General features: G+C 39.7%; 2 protein-coding genes across 2 annotated transcripts in view; both read left to right on the top strand.

Annotated features, from left to right (window-relative positions):
- The window catches only part of NAA15 (N-alpha-acetyltransferase 15, NatA auxiliary subunit), a 32,498-nt gene extending 26,128 nt beyond the window's left edge, over positions 1-6,370 (top strand). The window contains exons 17-20 of the mRNA XM_060778924.2: positions 611-709; positions 1,358-1,501; positions 4,563-4,660; positions 4,956-6,370. Coding sequence (XP_060634907.1) covers positions 611-709; positions 1,358-1,501; positions 4,563-4,660; positions 4,956-5,156 — 542 coding nt within the window. The 3' untranslated portion in view covers positions 5,157-6,370. The remainder of the gene's footprint in view (positions 1-610; positions 710-1,357; positions 1,502-4,562; positions 4,661-4,955) is intronic.
- A 4,532-nt stretch (positions 6,371-10,902) lies between these two features.
- On the top strand, positions 10,903-20,755 carry RAB33B (RAB33B, member RAS oncogene family). Its single transcript, XM_060778925.2, has 2 exons — positions 10,903-11,184; positions 16,425-20,755. The coding sequence occupies exons 1-2, from the start codon at positions 10,939-10,941 to the stop codon at positions 16,863-16,865; spliced, it is 687 nt and encodes a 228-aa protein (XP_060634908.2). The 5' UTR covers positions 10,903-10,938; the 3' UTR covers positions 16,866-20,755.
- Positions 20,756-21,343: the final 588 nt, after the last annotated feature.

A 21,343-nucleotide genomic window follows, 5' to 3' on the forward strand; every position in this document is an offset into this window, starting at 1 on the left:
CAATAAATGATACAAATGAAAAAGATAGCAGCCATGATCCTTTTTAGTGCTATCAAAATGACACGCCTCATGGGCTTTGTTACAGCCTTGCACAGGAAGGTAGAAAGTGCAGGCTTTGGAATAATGAACCATTATTTTAATGTAGTCATCAGCAGGATTCCAGCTACTGCATGCAAGTGTTATATTTATTATTATTATTATTTGTTCCCATCCTACCGCCAACTGACAAACTGTTCCTGTTTTCCAACCCTCATGAGAAAATGCTTAAGACAAGCTTCTAGAAAAGCCCCCATATATAAATGGTAATGCCTTTTGCATATGAGATTCTTCAAATACACACCAACCTCTTTTGTATTTATTTTAAAATATGTCTGAATTGAACTATAATTTTTGATTTGTTTTGGTAGGTTTTATGAGCATCTCTGAAGATATAGCAACTCAAATTAATGATTTCATTTATTCTAGTCGTTATAATTTCAAATGTAATCATTTTGATTATAATATCTGAAGCATAATTGAGTTTTTCATCATTTTTTTATCCTTAGTTTTACTTTCTTAATAAATGAGAGCATTTTGTAATCCATTGTCAAATCTATTTTGTCTTAAACAGAAAAATTTCTTCTTATGCTGCAATCTGTGAAAAGAGCATTTGCAATTGACCCCGGTCATCCATGGCTTCATGAGTGTATGATTCACCTATTCAGCAGTGGTATGAATCTATGCTTTATGACCTAGCAATTGTGCTTGCAGATACTAGCATATGTAGTCATCGCTTGAAGATTACGAAATTCTCAGTTTGTTATTAAAAATGCATGTGTATATTTTCTAATAGTGAGATTCCTTTAAAACAGCTTTGGCCAATTTTGATCCTCCAGTGTCTTTGACTACAAGTTCTATACAACTCCATTAGAACCTTCAGTTTAGAACTCATGGTTAACAGATTGATATGGTGAAGACTGGTGAACAGCTTCCAGTCAGAATAAATAGAGTTGGTAATCTGACTCATTGCAAAGTAATTTAATGCATTCTTACGATTTCTGGATTTGTTTTCTTTTACCAAATTAAAACTATCTTAGTTGTAAAATATGTAGATGGACGACTTCTCCCAGATTCTGAAAAGAGAAAAACAAAACTAGACGTTTGAAACAATTGGTATTTTTTTAAAATTTGGACAATGGGCATTTTTATTAGAAAAAATGAAATGGGCCAGTGGGGAATTGTTACCTATTTTAAAAGATAGACAGTCCTCTGAAAGGACCCAGAAGAGAGGTACAATAAGAAGAGCAACTGTAATATGGGGGGAAAGAAAAAAGGAATACAGTAGAATACTGTTAATTGTTTGTTTAAAATGCTTTAGTTTCAGAAAGCAAAGATTTACAAGAAACAGTCAGAACAGTGTTGAATCAAGAAATTAATCGGCTTTTTGGAGCAACTAATCCAAAGAACTTCAATGAAACCTTCCTTAAACAGAACTATAATTCACTACCACACAGATTATCTGGTATGTAATTTGTTTTGGATTTCCAGGTCTCCTTATGAATTTTTAATATTGACTGTATGTCACCTCATGTCCTACATATGCAGTCTTCTCAAACATATCAGCTTTGTTGATGCTAAGCTGCCTTTCACCAATGGGAATCTATTGGTGAGTGCGGCAGAGAGTTAGGGCTAAGCTCCATGATCTGCATTTTCTCATTGTATATAGTTCTACAGACTTCAAGTAGAGTATCAAATATTCCCCATATTAATAAAACTTCCATAGGGAAATGAAACTAGTCAGATTTTGGGTTTTTCTTTAAAGCAAGGTCAAATATTTGACTTCCCTACATGTGACCGCTGGCTATTGGCATGTTAACAATTGAAACGTCTATGATATTGCACTTCTTCACAAGACAATACAAAATCATGCTATAAAACTGCAAAATTTTGGGCCTACTTTCGTAGTAAAGTAGCTAAAGACAATTACAGAAGTGATTTACATGGCTGACACAAGTCTCAACAGAATGGCGTAAAGCCAAATCGCTCTGAGGTTCCAGTTGTTCTCACACTAATACAAATCCACCACCTCCCTGTTGCTGTCATCATATCTCTGGGGGCCATTTCAAACAGGCCCTATATCCCAGGATCTGATCCCAGGTTTTCTGTTTATCCCAGATTATCTGGCAGTGTAGACTCATAATCCAATTTAAAGCAGAAAATCTGGGATCAGATTCTGGAATATAGGACCTGTCTGTAAGGGCCCTGAGTCAGCAAAAACATCCAGGCTGTTGCATCTGAAGGGATGTTCAACAAGCCCCTTTTCTTACGTAATGTCAAAGTAAAGCAGCAGCAGTAGTATGCACAAATTGGAGATCTTTAAAGCAGTGGCAGAGCTGCAAATGAACTTTACCAAACCAGAAGTGTTTTGCTTGAGACTCATCAGATTCTAGAAGAAGGCCCTGCGTAACTAATCTAAGGAGATAGATCTGTATCTGGGAAACTACATTCCTAAATGCATGCAGGTCTGAGAAGATTTAGTCACACTGCAGTTGTGCCTGATTAAAAACATTTTTTCCCTGAAAAATCAGAGCTTAATTTAATATGATAAGGGACAATTGCAGCTCCCATAATGATTGTGTTAACCAAAATTAATTTACTTTTTCAAACTCTACCCTTTTTGTTATCATCTGAATATCTAATAGGTTTTGAGCAAGAATTGGTGGGCTTTTTTTATTTTCTTAATGGTAGGAAATCAAATATCAAAACCCCAAAACTGATTCTGTCAGAGTGCAGTCCAGATTATGCAGCTTGTGCCTCTCAGAAATAACTTCAGAAATATAAAATGTTACTTTCCTGCAACTTTTCTTTTTACACTTGTGTAAACAGATTTCTGTTTTGACCAGTCACACTCTTACAGCTATCTTGGAAGTCTAGGTCAAATGATTTAAATGTCTAGCATCTCCAATCTGTCATGTTAAGCCCTATATTAATATACAGGCAGTCCCCGAGTTATGAAAAAGATAGGTTCTATAGGTTTGTTCTTAAGTTTGTTCTTGTATGTAAGTCAAAACAGGTACATTTTTAAATGTAACTCCAGCCGTGTGTGTGTGTGTGTGTATGATTTGGATAGCATAGAGAAGGGCTAACACCCCTGTGGTGTACATTTTGCTATCTGTGCCCCTGTTCAGAAGATTTCACCTCACTTTCTATCCATGTCATAATTTGATTTTGAAAAAAATGGCTTGTTGTGAAAACAAGGATTGGTGAGAAAGCTTCAGTGGAGACATCGTTTTCCCCATGATCACTCTTTCAGGAATAAATTTCCCTTCCGAGGGGTAGATTTCTCTCACTTCCTGTTGTCTCAGCCCTGTTCTTAACTATGAGTCATTTGTAAGTTGGTTGTTTGTAACTCAGAGACTGCCTGCTTTCTACCATTCAAATTATTTTAAAAACAAAGCAGTTACACACCTTACAATCTGGAAGGATTGTTACAACCTCAGATTTTTTTTATACTAGTGATGAAACTGTTCAGTTTCTCACCAATTTTTGAAAAGAGCTACATTGTGGGACAAGTGATAGTCCCAGACTCAATGCTGACATTCTTGAATACCTCTATTGCAATTACATTGTCCTCGTCATGTGTCTGCAAATGTTATAATGGTAACAAATGTGTCAATTTATGTTGCTTTCTCAGTAGAGTTTGATAAACCATTGTTATCAATTGTCATGACAAAATAGTATTTAAAAGATTTCTCTCTGCAATCCCCCAACAAACATCACTTGGGGTTTTTGCAGTGGAGATACCAGAAGGTGCTTTAACAGTTGCATCATAGCTCAGTGCTGGGGGAGGGTGGGGTATATCAAGTAAGTATCAAAAGCCTGTCTGAAGAAATATGAAATTTTAGCTGTGGAATTGGCATTCATTTTGTGAAAGAAACTCATAAGTTGTATGTTGGTTATTCTTTACAGAACCATTATATAAAGGATTCTTAAAATATAATGTGTTGCGTGATCTTCTAAGTGCATGCTGTGATAAAATACATTTTATAACTTTTTACACTTGTGTGACTTCATTGCAGCTCGCAGTGGTTATACATTTTCCTTGCGTCAATATGATGAAATTAGCAACTGTACCTTTGATTCCATGAGAACTTGCTATTCAGAAATAAAATTAGACTTCCTCTCCCTGCCATGTGATAAATTGTACTGTTTCTTCTGCTTCAGATACAATCAGTTCTAGCTGTTTATTTACATGGCCACACGTGTATTACGTGACAGACAGGGTATTTAAAGATTAAGACTAGGAACTTTAGTTCCTCTGAATAGATTTCTGCACATTGCAATACTCCTCCCAGCAGAAGGGAGAAGAAACATTTCTTCTCCCACCTATTCAGTCCCTTTGATAACCTATTTCAATTTTGTTCTGTATGAAAATAAGTTGTCATATATCTTGTGGAAATGCCTGTTTGCTCTTTTTGTAGAAGGGAAAAAGGAAGTAAATGTAAGAGTAAATTTGGGGAATTGCTGCAGATTAGTTTTGTTTGATTCAGTTTATGCTCAATTGCATTTTCTTTTTCTCTTAGCTGCCAAAATGGTGTATTATTTGGACCCTACTAGCCAGAAAAGAGCCGTGGAATTGGCAACTTGCCTTGATGAATCCCTAATAAACAGAAATCTTCAGGTAATTAACACATATTTATTTATTCCCTTGGCAATTGGTGTTGCTTTTACAAATCAGTCTCTTGTGTGAAAACCTTGGAATTCTTAGGTTTAATTAACTATATATCTTTTCACTAAGCTGGGGCTTTCACATATGACTAATTTAATTCTTTAATAAGTATATAAAAGCCATTCTGTATACTCTGCTGACTACAAGCATTGATGTTTATTTCTGTAAAAATTTCAAACTACTGGCAATGTAAACAATTGAAACAACTTTTCTTCAAAAGAGTAACACTATTTTTTCTCTCTTTTAGACTTGTATGGAGGTATTGGAAGCATTGAATGATGGTAGCCTTGGAAACTGTAAAGAAGCCGCTGAAATGTACAGAGCAAATTGTCACAAGCTTTTCCCTTATGCTTTGGCTTTTATGCCCCCTGGATATGAAGAGGATATGAAGATCACAGTTAATGGAGATATATCTGCAGAAACCGAAGAACTGGCCAATGAAATCTGAACTTTTTTTTTAAAGGAGTGGAATGATTTTGGACCGTATCTGGTGTATAATATTTTTGTCACGCACCTGCTGATTGTTCTAACTACACAGAGAATGGAAGGAGTAAAAATGGTTGCCTTCAAAGTTTTACTTTTTTTGTCCTGCTGACGAAGTATATAATATAAAGTAACGTATTACTGGATATAGGTGGCTCAGTTAAAGAAAAAACTAAGCACTGCTAAAATTGAAAAGTTTCCTTCTCTACGTACCCCATTTTAAAGCTAATTTATATGGAATCTGAAGGCTCAGCACCCATTGGAGCAGGTGTGTGGCAGAAATATTACTTTAAATTTGTCTTGTTGAGATGACTATCTCAGACAGCAAAAATGCTGTTTTAGCACTGGATCTTTTCACTGAGCACAAAGAGTTGTTGGGGCTTTAGCATCTGACTGGTTTTGATACAGAGATACCCTTTGGAAGTATGCAATGTGAATCAATATTTGCAAACAAACCTGCAACACATATATAATGTTGTTGTAGAGACTGGGACTTAAAAGTATGAAGCAAAATGACAAAACATAAGGTGTTCAATAAGCTTGTTGTGTCTCCGAAATTCACTGCACATGATCAGTTTGGTGTTCCTGCACCACAGTTTTTAAATGAAGAAATGGGTTAGAACATCCTCTTGTTTTAATTAAAATTTGGACAGAAATCAACATTGCTGTTTAGGAGATGAGCACGATAGCATCATTTGGCCGAAACTTTTAAAACTGTAGTGCAAGAATCAAATGAAATTATGCACTGTGATGTGGCACCAACTCTTTAGAAAGACAGCATGAATTTTTCACATCCAGTGAAAATCAGAATGAACATAAGCTACGGCTTGAAATTTCAAAGAGGAACTCGTGGCTACCAATTTGTGACTGATCGAGAGACTTAATTGTTTAAAACCTCGGCAGGCCTTGTTCACGTTATGCAGAAAAAAAGTGCTGCAGTTTAGATACCTCTGGAACTTTTCCACAGTGTCACAGGTTTGTAATACTTGAAGCCCTACATTTCTAAGAATATATTTCTTGCTCAGTTGTTTCAGGCAAGCCCATGACTTTGTAACTTTTAACGGGCCCAAGATTTTTTTTCGATAACAGACCAGCTTCTTATTCCTGCAGTTAAAGATGTAATTTCCTTTGTCAAACATAAGGTACCAAATATAATGCAATAAAATGTTTTGAAAAAGAGCTGTGTGATTGTAGCATTCGAAAACTCTTATCACGAGAGGATAAATGTAGTGGAAGACAATATAGTAATGGGTATAAAGAGTCATACCCTGCAAGGAAGACTCCAGCAATACATGGAGCGAGAGTTGCCAGATGTTCAAGCTGGATTTAGAAAAGGTAGAGGAACGAGAGACCAAATTGCCAATATCCGCTGGATAATGGAGAAAGGCAGGGAGTTTCAGAAAAACATCTACTTCTGCTTCATTGACTATTCTAAAGCCTTTGACTGTGTGGATCATAATAAATTGTGGCAAGTTCTTAGTGGGATGGGCATCCCAAGCCACCTTGTCTCTCTCCTGAGGAATCTGTACAAGGACCAAGTAGCAACAGTAAGAACTGACCACGGAACAACAGACTGGTTCAAGATTGGGAAAGGCGTACGGCAAGGCTGCATCCTCTCACCCAACCTTTTTAACTTGTATGCAGAACACATCATGCGATGTGCGGGGCTGGATGAATGCAAAGCTGGGGTGAAAATTGCTGGAAGAAACATTAACAACCTCAGATATGCAGATGACACCACTCTGATGGCCGAAAGCGAGGAGGAGTTGAGGAGCCTTTTAATCAAGGTGAAAGAAGAAAGCGCAAAAGCCGGGTTGCAGCTAAACGTCAAAAAAACCAAGATTATGGCAACAAGAATGATTGACAACTGGAAAATAGAGGGAGAAACCGTGGAGGCCGTGACAGACTTTGTATTTCTAGGTGCAAAGATTACTGCAGATGCAGACTGTGGCCAGGAAATCAGAAGACGCTTACTTCTTGGGAGGAGAGCAATGTCCAGTCTCGATAAAATAGTAAAGAGTAGAGACATCAGACTGGCAACAAAGATCCGCCTAGTCAAAGCCATGGTCTTCCCTGTAGTAACCTACGGATGTGAGAGCTGGACCTTAGGGAAGGCTGAGCGAAGGAAGATAGATGCTTTTGAGCTGTGGTGTTGGAGGAAAGTTCTGAGAGTGCCTTGGACTGCGAGAAGATCCAACCAGTCCATCCTCCAGGAAATAAAGCCTGACTGCTCACTGGAGGGAAAGATACTAGAGACAAAGTTGAAGTACTTTGGCCACATCATGAGGAGACAGGAAAGCCTAGAGAAGACAATTATGCTGGGGAAAGTGGAAGGCAAAAGGAAGAGGGGCCGACCAAGGGCAAGATGGATGGATGGCATCCTTGAAGTGACTGGACTGACCTTGAGGGAGCTGGGGGTGGTAACGGCCGACAGGGAGCTCTGGCGTGGGCTGGTCCATGAGGTCACGAAGAGTCGGAGACGACTGAACGAATGAACAACAACATAAAGAGTCATAGTGTTGGTGAAATGCCACAATGCATAATGCAGCAGTGGCTGGAGACACTACTCCCCTTCCTGCCCTTTTTCTCCCATAAAAGTTAACCACAAGGGACAGTAATTTGCAACTTGGCAATATCGACTTGTAGAGTTAATAGTAGATAACTCTACAAAAAAATCTATGAGGACTACAAATTCCATGGGAACTTACAGTAAGAACTAAAGCAGTGGTTCCCAAGCTGTGGTCCATGGACCACCAGTGGTCCGCAAGAACTAAAATATGGTCCGCGACCTCACCATTACTACACTGTAGCAATGAGAGTGACTGGTCTCACGAAGTCCTCTTACAGTGCCAAGGCTTATTAAATACAGTTTTCTGTGGGCAAGCAGATGTTGACTTCTAAATGGCATATGTTCTGTATCAGAAACTAGAGCTGATGTGGTCTATCCTGTGCAATTTTCTGAATTAGCACCCCAAATAACTAAACCGAATCTAAAGTTGACCAAAAACTGATTCGTAACCCTTTTGGTGGTATTGTTACTAATGGTGGAAAAGTGATCCCTGGGTAAAAAAAGGTTGGAGACCACTGATCTAAAGGCTAGTGTACAAAATGGTTTAAAAAATTGCCAATCTGAAAGCTTACACTATGGTTATTATTGCTGTACATCTCTTTTTAGAGAGACTATTGCTCTTTCTGTGATAAGAAGAATTCAAAGAAAAGTACTGTGTTGTCATATGTACCTCTCTGAAAGAAATATACATAGCTGTGATCTATACTCTAATTTTAATGAATTGATAGATTTTTTTTTCCTGTTGGCTAATATATATTGTGACAATTTTATTACAGCATGAGCCCCTTATCTGTGGATATGCTAGCCACAGTTTTCACTTAATACTCCAAAAATATTCATTTCCAGGGTTTTTTAGGACTTTTCCTTATTTATTTATTTATTTATTTATTTCGAGTACTTCTACCCCGCCCTTCTCAACCCCCGAGGGGGGATTCAGGGTCGGCTTACAAAAAGGCACAATTTGATGCCTGCACAAAATACACATACGTACAAAACACAGTTAAAACAATTATCACAGTTAAAACAATCGGTATATAACACAATCAATAAAACTAATCTCATGCTCAGCGTTCGTCTTTCAGAGTTCCATAATTCCATTCCACTTAGTCAGTTCCTGTCCATCGTCAAAGTCCTTTATCTGCCAGATTGTCCGAATGCCTGGTCCCAAATCCATGTTTTCAATTTTTCCTAAAGGAAAGGAGGGATGTCGATCTAATTTCCCCGGGGAGTGAATTCCACAGGTGGGGGGCCACCACCAAGAAGGCCTTGCTCCTCGTCCCCGCCAGTCTCACTTGTGATAGAGGCGGGGTCGAGAGCAGGGCCTCCCCAGAAGATCTTAGACTCCGAGGTGGGACGTAGAGGGAGATCCGTTCGGACAGATACACTGGGCCGGAACTGTATAGGGTTTTGTAGGTCAAAACCAGCACTTTGAATTGTGCTCGGAATTGAATCAGCAGCCAGTGGAGCCGACACAACAGGGGGGTGGTATGCTCCCTGTATGACGCTCCTGTAAGTACTCTGGCTGCCTCCCACTGGACTTGTTGAAGTTTCCGAACAGTCTTCAAAGACAACCCCTTGAACCTCTAGTGCTATTTTATGGAAGGTTTCCAGGCAAAGTATAATCAAAATTTGTGGTTTGCTATTATCAGTAGTTTCAGGTATCCATGAAGGGTCTTGAAACGTATCTTCCTTCGATAGGGGGGGCTCATATTGTATATTCCAACGCGGAGTTGAAGCTTAAGCATACTTTGTGTTGTTGACGGCTTTTATGGCCGGAATGACTGGGTTGCTGTAAGTTTTTCGGGCTCCATGTCCATGTTCCAGAAGCATTCTCTCCTGACGTTTTGCCTGCTTCTATGGCAGGCATCCTCAGAGGTTGTGAGTTGGGTTGCAAACTATGAAAATGGGGTTTATATATCTGTGGAATGTCCAAGGTGGGAGAAAACTCTTGTCTGTTGGAGGTAGGTGTGAATGTTTCCATTGGCCACCTTGATTAGCATTTAATGGCCTAGCAGTTTTCAAGGTGTGGCTTTTTACTGCCTGGGGGCATCCTTTGTTGAGAGGTGATTAGCTGTCCCTCCTGATTGTTTCTTGTCTGGAGCTCACCTATTTACTGTTATGATTTTAGAGTTTTTTAATACTGGTAGCCAGATTTTGTTCATTTTCATGGTTTCTTCCTGTCAACTCTACCAACTATCATGTCAGACTACTTTTTTTTGTTTGTCGTGTCAGGAGCTTAAGTCACTTCTGTTGTGAGAGAATTGGCCGTCTGCAAGGACGTTGCCCAGGGGATGCCCAGATGATTTGATGTTTTATCATCCTTGTGGGAGGTTTCTCATGTCCCCGCATGAGCTGGAGCTGATAGAGGAAGCTCATCCACCTCTCCCTGGATTCGAACCTGCGACCTGTTGGTCTTCAGTCCTGCCGGCACAGGGGTTTAACCTACTGCGGCACCGGGAGCCCCATGTCAACTTTTTTTTGTCAGACTACAAAGAGAAGCCGTTGAAATCCACAAGCATGAACAGAAACGAAGAAATAGATGCAGGCGAAATGTCAGGAGAGAATGCTTCTGGAACATGGCCATAGAGCCCGAAAAACTTACAGCAACTAAGCATACTTTGCAAAGATATGAAGCCATCTACAAGTTAACTTGGCCATACAGCAGGTGCATCTACACCAGGCATGGGCCAACTTGGGCCCTCCAGGTGTTTTGGACTTAAAGGGGAAAAGGTTGAGAGGGAAAAGGAAAGGGACTGAGACTGTTAGGGATGGTGGGAGTTGAAGTCCAAAACACCTGGAGGGCCCAAATTTCTCCATGCCTAGATTGGCTAAGTTGGTCCTTGGAATCTGAAAACAAAATCTCGTGCACCACTGGTTGCCTTGTATACAAAAAGATCCCGCTCCTCACTTCTCGCGAGGTTTTCTGCCTCCACCGCCGGAGAAGAGAAGAAAAACATGAGGTCACTCTAGCTAGCACTGTTTAGTTCTTGCCAGGAAAGGGGCGGAGCAATCTTTACGACGTGGCTTCAATGACGCGCGACGTACGCGAAAAGGAAAGAGGAAAAAAGCGTGTGGGAGGCGAGGCTCAACTTTGATTGGCTGCCACGGGAAGCGGAGGGCGCGCTCGCGAAGCGGGCTCCTGCTGCGCGTGCGCACAACTCCTGGGGATGAGCGCGCGATGGCCGCGGCTGAGGTGGAGTCTTCGCTGGAGTTGAGCTTGCCCGGCGGAGGCAGCGGCGTCCCCGGCTTCCTCCCTCCGGCGCGGTCCCGCATCTTCAAAATCATCGTGATCGGGGACTCGAACGTGGGGAAGACGTGCCTCACGTACCGCTTCTGCGCCGGACGCTTCCCGGAGCGCACCGAGGCCACCATCGGGGTGGACTTCCGCGAGCGCGCCGTCGACATCGACGGGGAGCGAATCAAGGTAAAACCAGGAGGCCTTTCTCTATAGGCCGCTCGGGCCTTCCAGGTGTTTTGGGACTCCAACTCCCAGAATCCCTCATCGTTAGCCGAAGCAGCTGAGGCTCCTGGGAGTTGAAGTCCAAAACACTTGGAAGGCCTGAGTTGAGAGAATCTGCGCGTTGACACCACGTAAACTGCCACAGCTCGGTGCTGTGCAACCATGGGAGTCCTAGTTTCACGAGCCCTTGAGCCAGTGGTTCTCAGCCTGTGGGTTCCCAGGTGTTTTGGCCTACAACTGACAGAAATCTCAACCAGTTAGAAATGGGAGTTGGGAGTTCAAAACATATGGGGACCCACAAGCTGAGAACTCCTGCGAGCCTTCTCTTCCCAAGAGTGCAGGGGCCTCACCAAACGACAACTCCTACAAACTGCATGAATTCTACAGTGTGGGTGCCCCCTCAGCCTTTCTGGGAGAGTTTTCTGGCAGCCAGTGATGCCTTTTTATTTAATAGATTTAAAATAATAATAATAATAATGGCCATGCTGTAAGTAATCATAATAATAATTGCAAATAATAATAATAACAATAATAATAATTGCAAAGACTCTGGCACAAGCCAGTAAAGGTGGTACCAGTGGTGATTGGCACACTAGGTGGAGTGCCTATGCCCCCTCAGCCTTTCTGGGAGAGTTTTCTGGCAGCCAGTGATGCCTTTTTATTTAATAGATTTATAATAATAATAATAATGGCCATACTGCCCGAAAACCTTACAGCAACCCAATTGGGCTGCTGTAAGTAATCACAATAATAATTGCAAATAATAATTGTAATAATAATAATAATTGCAAAGACTCTGGCACAAGCCAGTAAAGGTGGTACCAGTGGTGATCGGCACACTAGGTGGAGTGCCTATGCCCCCTCAGCCTTTCTGGGAGAGCTTTCTGGCAGCCAGTGATGCCTTTTTATTTAATAGATTTATAATAATAATAATAATAATAATAATAATAATGGCCATACTGCCCGAAAACCTTACAGCAACCCAATTGGGCTGCTGTAAGTAATCACAATAATAATTGCAAATAATAATTGTAATAATAATAATAATTGCAAAGACTTTGGAACAAGCCACTAAAGGTGGTACCAGTGGTGATCGGCACACTAGGTGGAGTGCCTATGCCCCCTCAGCCTTTCTGGGAGAGCTTTCTGGCAGCCAGTGATGCCTTTTTATTTAATAGATTTATAATAATAATAATAATAATAATAATAATGGCCATACTGCCCGAAAACCTTACAGCAACCCAATTGGGCTGCTGTAAGTAATCACAATAATAATTGCAAATAATAATTGTAATAATAATAATAATTGCAAAGATTTTGGAACAAGCCACTAAAGGTGGTACCAGTGGTGATTGGCACATTGGGTGCAGTTCCTAAAGACCTTGGCCTGCACTTAAACAGAATTGGCACTGAAAAAATTACCATTTGTCAGCTGCAAAAAAAGGAGCAAGAAAGGAGCCCCCGGTGCATTTGAAGCTTCAATGCAGGAGCCAGGGGGGGGGGGGGGAACTACTCCCAGGAGATAGTATTTCTTATAAGAAGTTTGCCTCACTTTATTGGGGTGGCAAATAGCCTCCCAGGCTTGCAGGAAAGGAAAACCAAATTATTATCTGCTTGATTTCATTCATCAAGGGCACTTAGGAGCTCCCGGTGGCGCAGTGGGTTAAACTCTTGTGCCAGCAGGACTGAAGACTGACAGGTCGCGAGTTCGAATCCGGGGAGAGCACCAATGTGCTCCCTCTATCAACTCCAGCTCCTCAGGCGGGGACATAAGAGAAGCCTCCCACAAGGATGGTAAAACATCAAAACATCTGGGCATCCCCTGGGCAACGTCCTTGCAGACAGCCAATTCTCTCACACCCGAAGCGACTTGCAGTTTCTCAAGTCGCTCCTGACATGACAAAAAAAAATCTGCAAAAGGCCACCTTACTGGGATCTGCATGCATTATTCGCCAGTACATCACACAGGTCTAAACACTTGGGAAGTGTTCGACGTGTGATCCAATACAACAGCCAGCAAAGTGATCTTATCTGCTGTGAATTCATCTTGTTGTGTTTCCAATAATAATAGTAATAGGTTTTCTGTGAGTTTTCTGGGCTGTATGGCCTTGTTCCAGAAGCATTCTCTCCTGACGTTTCACCCACATCTGTGGCAGGCATCCTCAGAGATTGATGGGTCTTTTGGAAACGAAGCAACTGGGGTTTATATATCTGTGGAATGTCGGGGGGGGGGGAGAATTCTTGTCTGTTTGAGGCAGGTGTGAATGTTGCAATTGGCCACCTTGCTTAGCATTTAATGGCCTAGCAGCTTCAAAGCATGGCTGCTTTCTGCTTGGGGGAATTCTTTGTTGGGAGGTGTTAATGCTTTATTTGTAACCACCCTATTTTCCTAAGCGGACTCAGGGTGGTTTCCAACAGGTAGAAAAATGGCAAACAAAAACAGATTTATTTACTCAATTTATACTCCGCCTTTCTCTACCCTGAAGGGGACTTGAGGCAGCTTACATAGAGGCAATTATTCAATGCTTTAAAACACATACAATTCCAAAAAAGGAGGCGAAGGAGATGGGACCGAGAGCAAGGCCTGCCCGGATGATCTTAATCACAACAAATCAAATCAAATGAACGGCACTGCAGCCTATTTCAACCTGAAAAGTCAGCCATAGTAGAGCACTTGATGAACCAACCTGGACACAGCATATTATTTGAGAACACAGAAATGCTGGACCACTCTAACAACTACCATGTCAGATTACACAGAGAAGCCATTGAAATCCACAAGCATGTGGACAATTTCAGTAGAAAGGAGGAAACCATGAACATGAGCAAAATCTGGCTACTAGTATTAAAAAACACTATAATCAGGAGACTGAATAAAGAACAATTCTCAAAAAGCAGGGGAATTGCAGACAAGAATCAGTCAGGGCTAGCTAACACCTCCCAACAAAGGGGTCCCCCAGGCAGCAACCAGGCTAGGATTTAAATGCTAATCAAGGTGGCCAATAATAATAACAACAAGTTTATTTTTGTATCCCGCCTCCATCTCCCCAAAGGGACTCGGAGTGGCTTACATGGGGACAAGCCCGATCAACAGTTAAAATAACACATTTAAAATTCATAAAACAGCAACATAAAGCAAAATAAAGCAAAAACAAACAAAATCATAACACAATATAAAAACAACCAATTGCAACATTCACATTTGCCTCAAACAGACAAGTGTTCTTCCACCTTGGACCCCTGCCCTAGACATTCCACAGATATATAAACCTCACTTGCCTAGTTTCCAACAGACCTCACAACCTCTGAGGATGTTGGGCAAAACGTTAGGAGAGAGAATGCTTCTGGAACATGACAATAAAGCCCAGAAAATCCGCATCAAACCAGTGATTCTGACCATGAAAGCCTTTGACAACACATCAAATCAAAGATAATAGACAAAACAATCTCAATATAAACCTATATACTAAACCCCAAAAATTAACTAAAAATTTAAGTTAGTTTATGGCTTCCAGCAAGCTGAGATAGGTGTCTAATATCTAGACGAGGATATATATATATATATATATATATATATATATATATATATAATATGTACAAGTACTCCTCTTCATAAGCTAAAGTGCATAAATGGGTTTTAAAAAGCTTTTTAAAGGATAGGAGAGAGGGAGCCATTTTTAGTTCTTTAGGGAGGGAGTTTAATGGTTTTTACTATTTATTTTTAACATCACTATGTTTAATTCTATTTTAACAGCTATCTGTTTTGGGGTAGAAATTGTACATTTAAATATGGTTAGCTGCTTCAAGTCCCTTTTAAGAGGGAAAAAGTGGTATAGAAATAATAAATAAATAAATAACATTTCCTTTTACTCAGTTAAGATGATGTGATTTTCGCTTTCCCCAAAGTGATACACAGCAAAAAAGACAAAGCATTCTTTAAACCTAAAAGGAAGTTTAAGGGCAGGGGACTGTTCCTCTTTTTCTTGATAAGCACCATGTTCAGGGATTGTTATTATTGCGTGGTTTCAAGCTGTTTCCAACCAAAGTTGGAAACAGGCTGAGGCTGAGATAGTGCGGCTTGCCCAGGATCATCCAATGAGTTTCCATAACCAAGTAAGCTTCATGGCTGAGTAGGGACTCAAACTTTGGCCTCCAGGGTAATAGTCCTGTGCTCAAACCACTGCGCTACACTGGCTCCATGTATATGTGTGTATGTATACACACACATATACACATACATATCTACAGGCAGGCAGACCCCAAGTTATCAATATCCAATTTACAAACAACTCAGTTAAAAACAGGGGTGAGACAACAAGATATGAGAGAAATCTACTCCTCAGAAGGGAAATTCACGCCTCAAAGAGTTACGGGAAAAGGTGTATCAGCCGAAGCTTTATCTCCAAACCTTGTTTCCACAAAAGCCACATTTTTTTCCCACAAAATGTTATCAAAAGCTTAAGGTCTCGATAGCATAGGGAAGGAGTAACACCTTTGTGAGTTTGTTTTGCTTTCTGTGCCTCTTTAGAAGATTTCACCTCACTTTCAGTCCCTGTGATAACTGGATTGTGAAAAATGTGGCATGTGTGTGTGTGTTGCTAGAGTTACACTTAAACATGTACCTGTTCCAACTTACATACATATTCAACTTCAAAACAAACCTACAGAATCAATCTTGTTTGGAACTTGGGGATGACCTGTATTGTGTTGTTGTCGTTGTTACAGCTTGGGCACCCCTTATCCAAAACACTTTTGACCAGAATTATTTTGGATCTTAGAAATTTTTTGGATTTATGGAATGCTTATATTTGGAACTAGGTGCATAATAAGATATCCTGGAGAAGAGACCCTAGTCTAAACACAAAAGTATTTTTTGTTTCATATACACTTTATACACAATTTTAAATAATTTTGTGCATGAAACAAAATGTGTGTGTATTGATCCATCAGAAAGCATTCTGAAATGCACCTCCCTGATACAGAATTGAGGCTATGTTTCCTTTATTAGTTTTAGCACTTGGAGTTTAGAGGAAACTTCCCTATGGAAATAGGCATTTTTATGTGTGGTATTGGAATTTCCCCTGTTCCATAAATGACAATTATGTGTCATCCATCCATAGGTGAAGAAAGGTCATGACTGTGAAAAAGTGCTGTTTTACTTAAATAGAAATCAATTTTGTTTCTTGTCTTTTCTCTCTCTCTAGATCCAGCTCTGGGATACGGCAGGGCAGGAGCGATTCAGGAAAAGCATGGTACAGCACTACTACAGGAATGTACATGCAGTTGTGTTTGTATATGACATGACAAACCTGGCCAGTTTTCATAGTTTGCCATTATGGATCGAGGAGTGCAAGCAACACTTACTCGCCAATGATATACCCCGGATTTTGGTTGGAAACAAATGTGATCTGAGAAGCGCCATTCAGGTGCCTACGGATGTGGCTCAGAAGTTTGCCGACACTCATAGCATGCCACTCTTTGAGACGTCTGCTAAAAATCCAAATGACAATGATCACGTGGAAGCTATATTTATGACACTGGCTCATAAGCTCAAGAGCCATAAGCCACTCATGCTGAGTCAGCCGCCTGATAACACTGTCCATTTAGAACCTGCATCAAAGCCTGCCATAACATGTTGGTGTTAGCTCACAATACTTCTGCAGCCATCCCCATGTTTGCCAGTGCTATAGAAGTGTGGTGTCGATAACGTTCCAAGTGTAGTAGGAAATTATGTGGGATCTGCTGGGCACTTTATTGTATGTCCTCACTTATAAATGTATTCCACTCTTAATATTTGCACTTTGTAAACGGTAGCATCTGACTTGGTGAAGTTCAGCTGAAAAGTAGATTTTCAAGTGAATATTAACCTCTGGTTCCTTTAAGAAAGCATAGTTTTGAGACCCTCCACTTCACTAAACAAAGATAGATATGCATATTAGGTCAAATCACGGATGCCTTTAGTGTTCAATTGAGCATACCCCCTTTCTGTAGAAATCCAAAGACTAGTATGAAATTGTAATCTAATTTCTTTGATAAATGTATGAAATCTACACATATTTATCATATCTTAATCATGCAATAGAAGAAAGACTCAACAGGAATACTAAATAGTAGTGCAACTTGCCTGCCATCTATCTTATCCCACATTCTGCAGTCATTAATTACACAAGTGATAATTGACATAGTATGTTTTTCTGCCTTAAGCTGTGCTTTTCTTACCTCTGTGGCATATTTTCATAGCTTTGCTCTCTTCTTTAGATACAAGACAACAAGGGATAGGAACATATTGAGGGAACATAAGATTATTCAAACATTATTTAACTCTAATAGTGTTTTTTCCAAGATGAACATAATGCAAATGTACTGGATTATTGGAAATAACACTAAAATTAGGTATGTTAATATATGTTGCTGCTGTAGCCATGGGAATTCTATCTGTTCAGTAATGGTGATGCTTCAGAGATGTGCTCATCAATAGGATTACAAAACATTGCTGTTGAACGTGTGCCTATATCTTTAAAAGTTCCTTAAGAGGACAGATCAGTGTGTAACCTACTTTGTCATCCACTGAGCCTTTGGTTTCACTTGCTATGCGGTGAATGTTGAAGTCAGCAGGATGAAGGAGAAGGGTTATTTACATCATAGTTTTGGAATATTTATAGATACTGCATGGAATCTAGCGGACTGCTTCAGTGCTGTGAGAGGAACAGCGAAAGAAACGAAAGCTTTTGCACAGGACCCTTCCTCTCTTGCACCTGAAAAACTGCTTTGACATTCTGATAACCCTTTGGAGCCAATTCTAGGGTTGGCAGGAGAGGAATTTCCACTGTGCTACCAATTAGGCAGTAGTGTGAAGTTGAATTTAGGCCATGTAAACATTCTGCAGGTTAAGAGGAGCTTAACCTGTATCTTGGTATAGTATGTTGGTTGATTTGTGACAGCGTTGTAGTAGATATCTTTTGTACAGCTTTCAAACTAGCCAAACCATTAATCTTGATTCCAAACCTAGAGTGTGTCCAAATGTAGGATTTGGGATCACATTGTTTATTGCACTATAGAAGGATCAGTGAATGCAAAAGTGTGAACAGCAGCATATGAAGAACAAATAGTAGCCAAGTTAACTTGCAACATTGTGTTTTTGCAAGAGCTTGAAACAAAAACCATGTAAGAATCTGTAGTGGGTTGTTGTGAGCCCGGAAAACTCACAACAGCCCAGTTATTCCGGTCATGAAAGTCTTTGACAATACAATCTGTAGTGGGTCATGACATTTCTACTTCTTCAGCCTTAGCTATTAAAATATGGGAAGGACATATATGAAGGCAGTTGTGTTCCATAAGAAAAGTGAATAAGTTTTTACTAACACTTGAAAGGGCTCTTCAGATTTATTTGCAGTATAGACAACTATATGACAGGGGACGCTTGATGATTTTGCATGGATATATTTCTGCCATTATACCTGGCCTTGTATCTTAACTTTCCTACAACTAGAAGGAATCTTACCACTCATAGGAAATGCAAGGGAGGGGTAAGCTCTCCTGTACTCATTGTGTAACATGCATTAGTGACATGACTGGCCAAATAAAGGCCTTCCAGCAGCTTACTGTCAGCAAGTGAATGTTATGCTGCCTCTTTTATGTAAGTTCTTGCTCAATATGGCAGACACTCAATTCAAAAATATTACATTGTCTTAATTCTGCATCCACCTGAAGAATTTCAGTAGTTTTAAAGAGGAATATACTTTCTTTGCTTTCAGACACTGCAGTATATCAATTGCTCTTGGTGCTGTCTTAGAAATGCATTGTCCTCTGCATGAATGAGAATGGAGATTTTCATTTCATGTTTGTATCCTGCCTTGCCTTTCACAAAGGTAGCTAACATGAATAGTCTGCATCTTCTAAAATTGGTGCTAGCTGGCTGCTGTGTTGTAACTTGTTAATATATTAAAAATGGGCTGTCCAATAATGGAAATTATTTTTAATACATGATTTTATTGCTCTGTTCAAGTAGTTAGCTATACATTATTTACCAAAATATAAATGTATTGCAGAGATCTTAGTCTTAATTTTTTTTCTTTCAATACCAATAAGGGGTTATTGCAAGCTTTCTGATCCTCATTCTTAATGATGGAATTGGTGTTTTACATGTGTTCTGGATTCTACATTTTGTCTTAGGCTGCACACCACCTCTTGGTTACACAGAAAGGGAAAAGAAGCCATGAATCCCACTGCACCATAGAATTTTATTCAAATGAAATAAAGTTTCAGTATTCTATGTGAAGATTTTGAGAACAGTGTGCTAAATTTGATTGTTGTGTGTTTTCCGGGCTATATGGCCATGTTCCAGAAGCATTCTCTTCTGACACTTCGCCTGCATCTATGGCAGGCATCCTCAGAGGTTCCGAGGATACCTGCTACAGATGCAAGCGAAACGCCAGGGGAGAATGCTTCGGGAACATGGCCATGCAGCCTGGAAAACACATAACAGCCCAGTGATTCCGGCCATGAAAGCCTTCGACAATACAGTATGCTAAATGTAGTTTGTTTATTCTGTATCCACTCTATGCCGCTATTGGAAGAACTAAATTTGAGTATCAAATGAAGTTTTTAGTTTGCCTTCAAGATTGTGTTCTATCATTATGGTAAAAGTTTAATGGCCAAACATATAGAGAAAAACAAGCATTCTTGTTACAATGTAAAAAAACAACAACTAAATTTTAGGTTTTAAAAATGTATGTATTGCACCTTAAGTAGCATAAATGCAGGGAACACAATCTGCTTGAACTATGGGGAAAAGTGTGAATGGATTGTCTCCAAAATTTTTAGATAATCTTTCTCTTTTTCTTTTTTCTTTCTTTTTGGGGGCAAATCTTCTATCACTGCAGTTGTGGCATCATTTTCTTTAGCTTTTGTATAACATTTGAGAAAAGGGATTTTAAAAAATCTGCCGTAAACGTGAATTTCATTTTGGTTTACATATTTTCCAGGGAAAATCCTCTTTTATGCTAAGTGTCTTAAAGGATTTTTGGTAATATGATTTTTAAAAACGTGGTTTACATTCTTTTCTAGAGGACTTAACTGTTTACTTTGTATCCTTAATCTATTTATGTAAAGGATCGATTTGAATGCAGATAAAGGCAATGCATGTCTGTAAATTTTATCATCTCAGAGCAAGCACAAAAATACAGAGCTCTAAATACAGGTGGGAAGTCAACCGAAGAATAAGGCATATGGATTCAACATACGAAGGCTTTCTTGGTTCCTGGTGACAAGAACATTTTCAACGGTTGATTTGAAACTAGAAATATAATTATTCTGACATATAATATTTTCAGCTTTTAATATTTTCATCACCAATTATTTTGATAGTGTTATACAGAGTATTGTTGATCCAGATGTTTTTGAGTTTAATAATGCTTTACTCCAAAATGTTGTCTTTGTTGTTATTGTTCCAAAACAAAATGAAGGATTTTTTGTATGTTTCAAAATGATCACAATGTGCCACTGTCTTGAAGTAATAAATACTAGCCATATAAAATTGTTGTTGTCATCTTTTTTCCTCCATTAAAACTTGATATGAATGATTGTAGCACAGCTAGTTAATCACCAGCAGTAAAAGATCATTGTCGAACAGAAGGTGACAAGTTCGAAGTCGAGTCAGATTGAGCACCCGCCTGTTAAGCCTAGCTTACTGTCCACCTAAGCAGTTCAAAAACAACTGAGCTGTGAGAAATTAGGCAGGGAGGTATTTTACAGCACCATAAAAATGCTGGCGATCAAAGAACAAGGAGGAAATACTAAGATCAAAAAGGGCTCAGCATCACAGTGGATGAAGCGACAGCACCCCCCATAGCCGGAATCAAGCATAACCTTTAAGCCTCGAATTGGAAAATGCCAAAATGCCTGTCTGTCTGTCTTGTATGTCTAAAAACGGCATTGAATGTTTGCCATGTATGTATGCATTGTGATTCACCCTGAGCCCCCATTGAGATAAAAAGGGCAGAATATAAATACTGTAAATAAACCAATAAATAAATATTGGCAGCTCAAGAATTCAGGGGAGGCTGCATTCCTTTCTGTGGACCTGTCAAGTGTAATCAAGGTAAGAAAGTCTTACCAGTCCATA

Source organism: Anolis sagrei, chromosome 5 (assembly GCF_037176765.1).
Source record: "Anolis sagrei isolate rAnoSag1 chromosome 5, rAnoSag1.mat, whole genome shotgun sequence".
In the NCBI taxonomy this organism is placed as follows: domain Eukaryota; kingdom Metazoa; phylum Chordata; class Lepidosauria; order Squamata; family Dactyloidae; genus Anolis; species Anolis sagrei.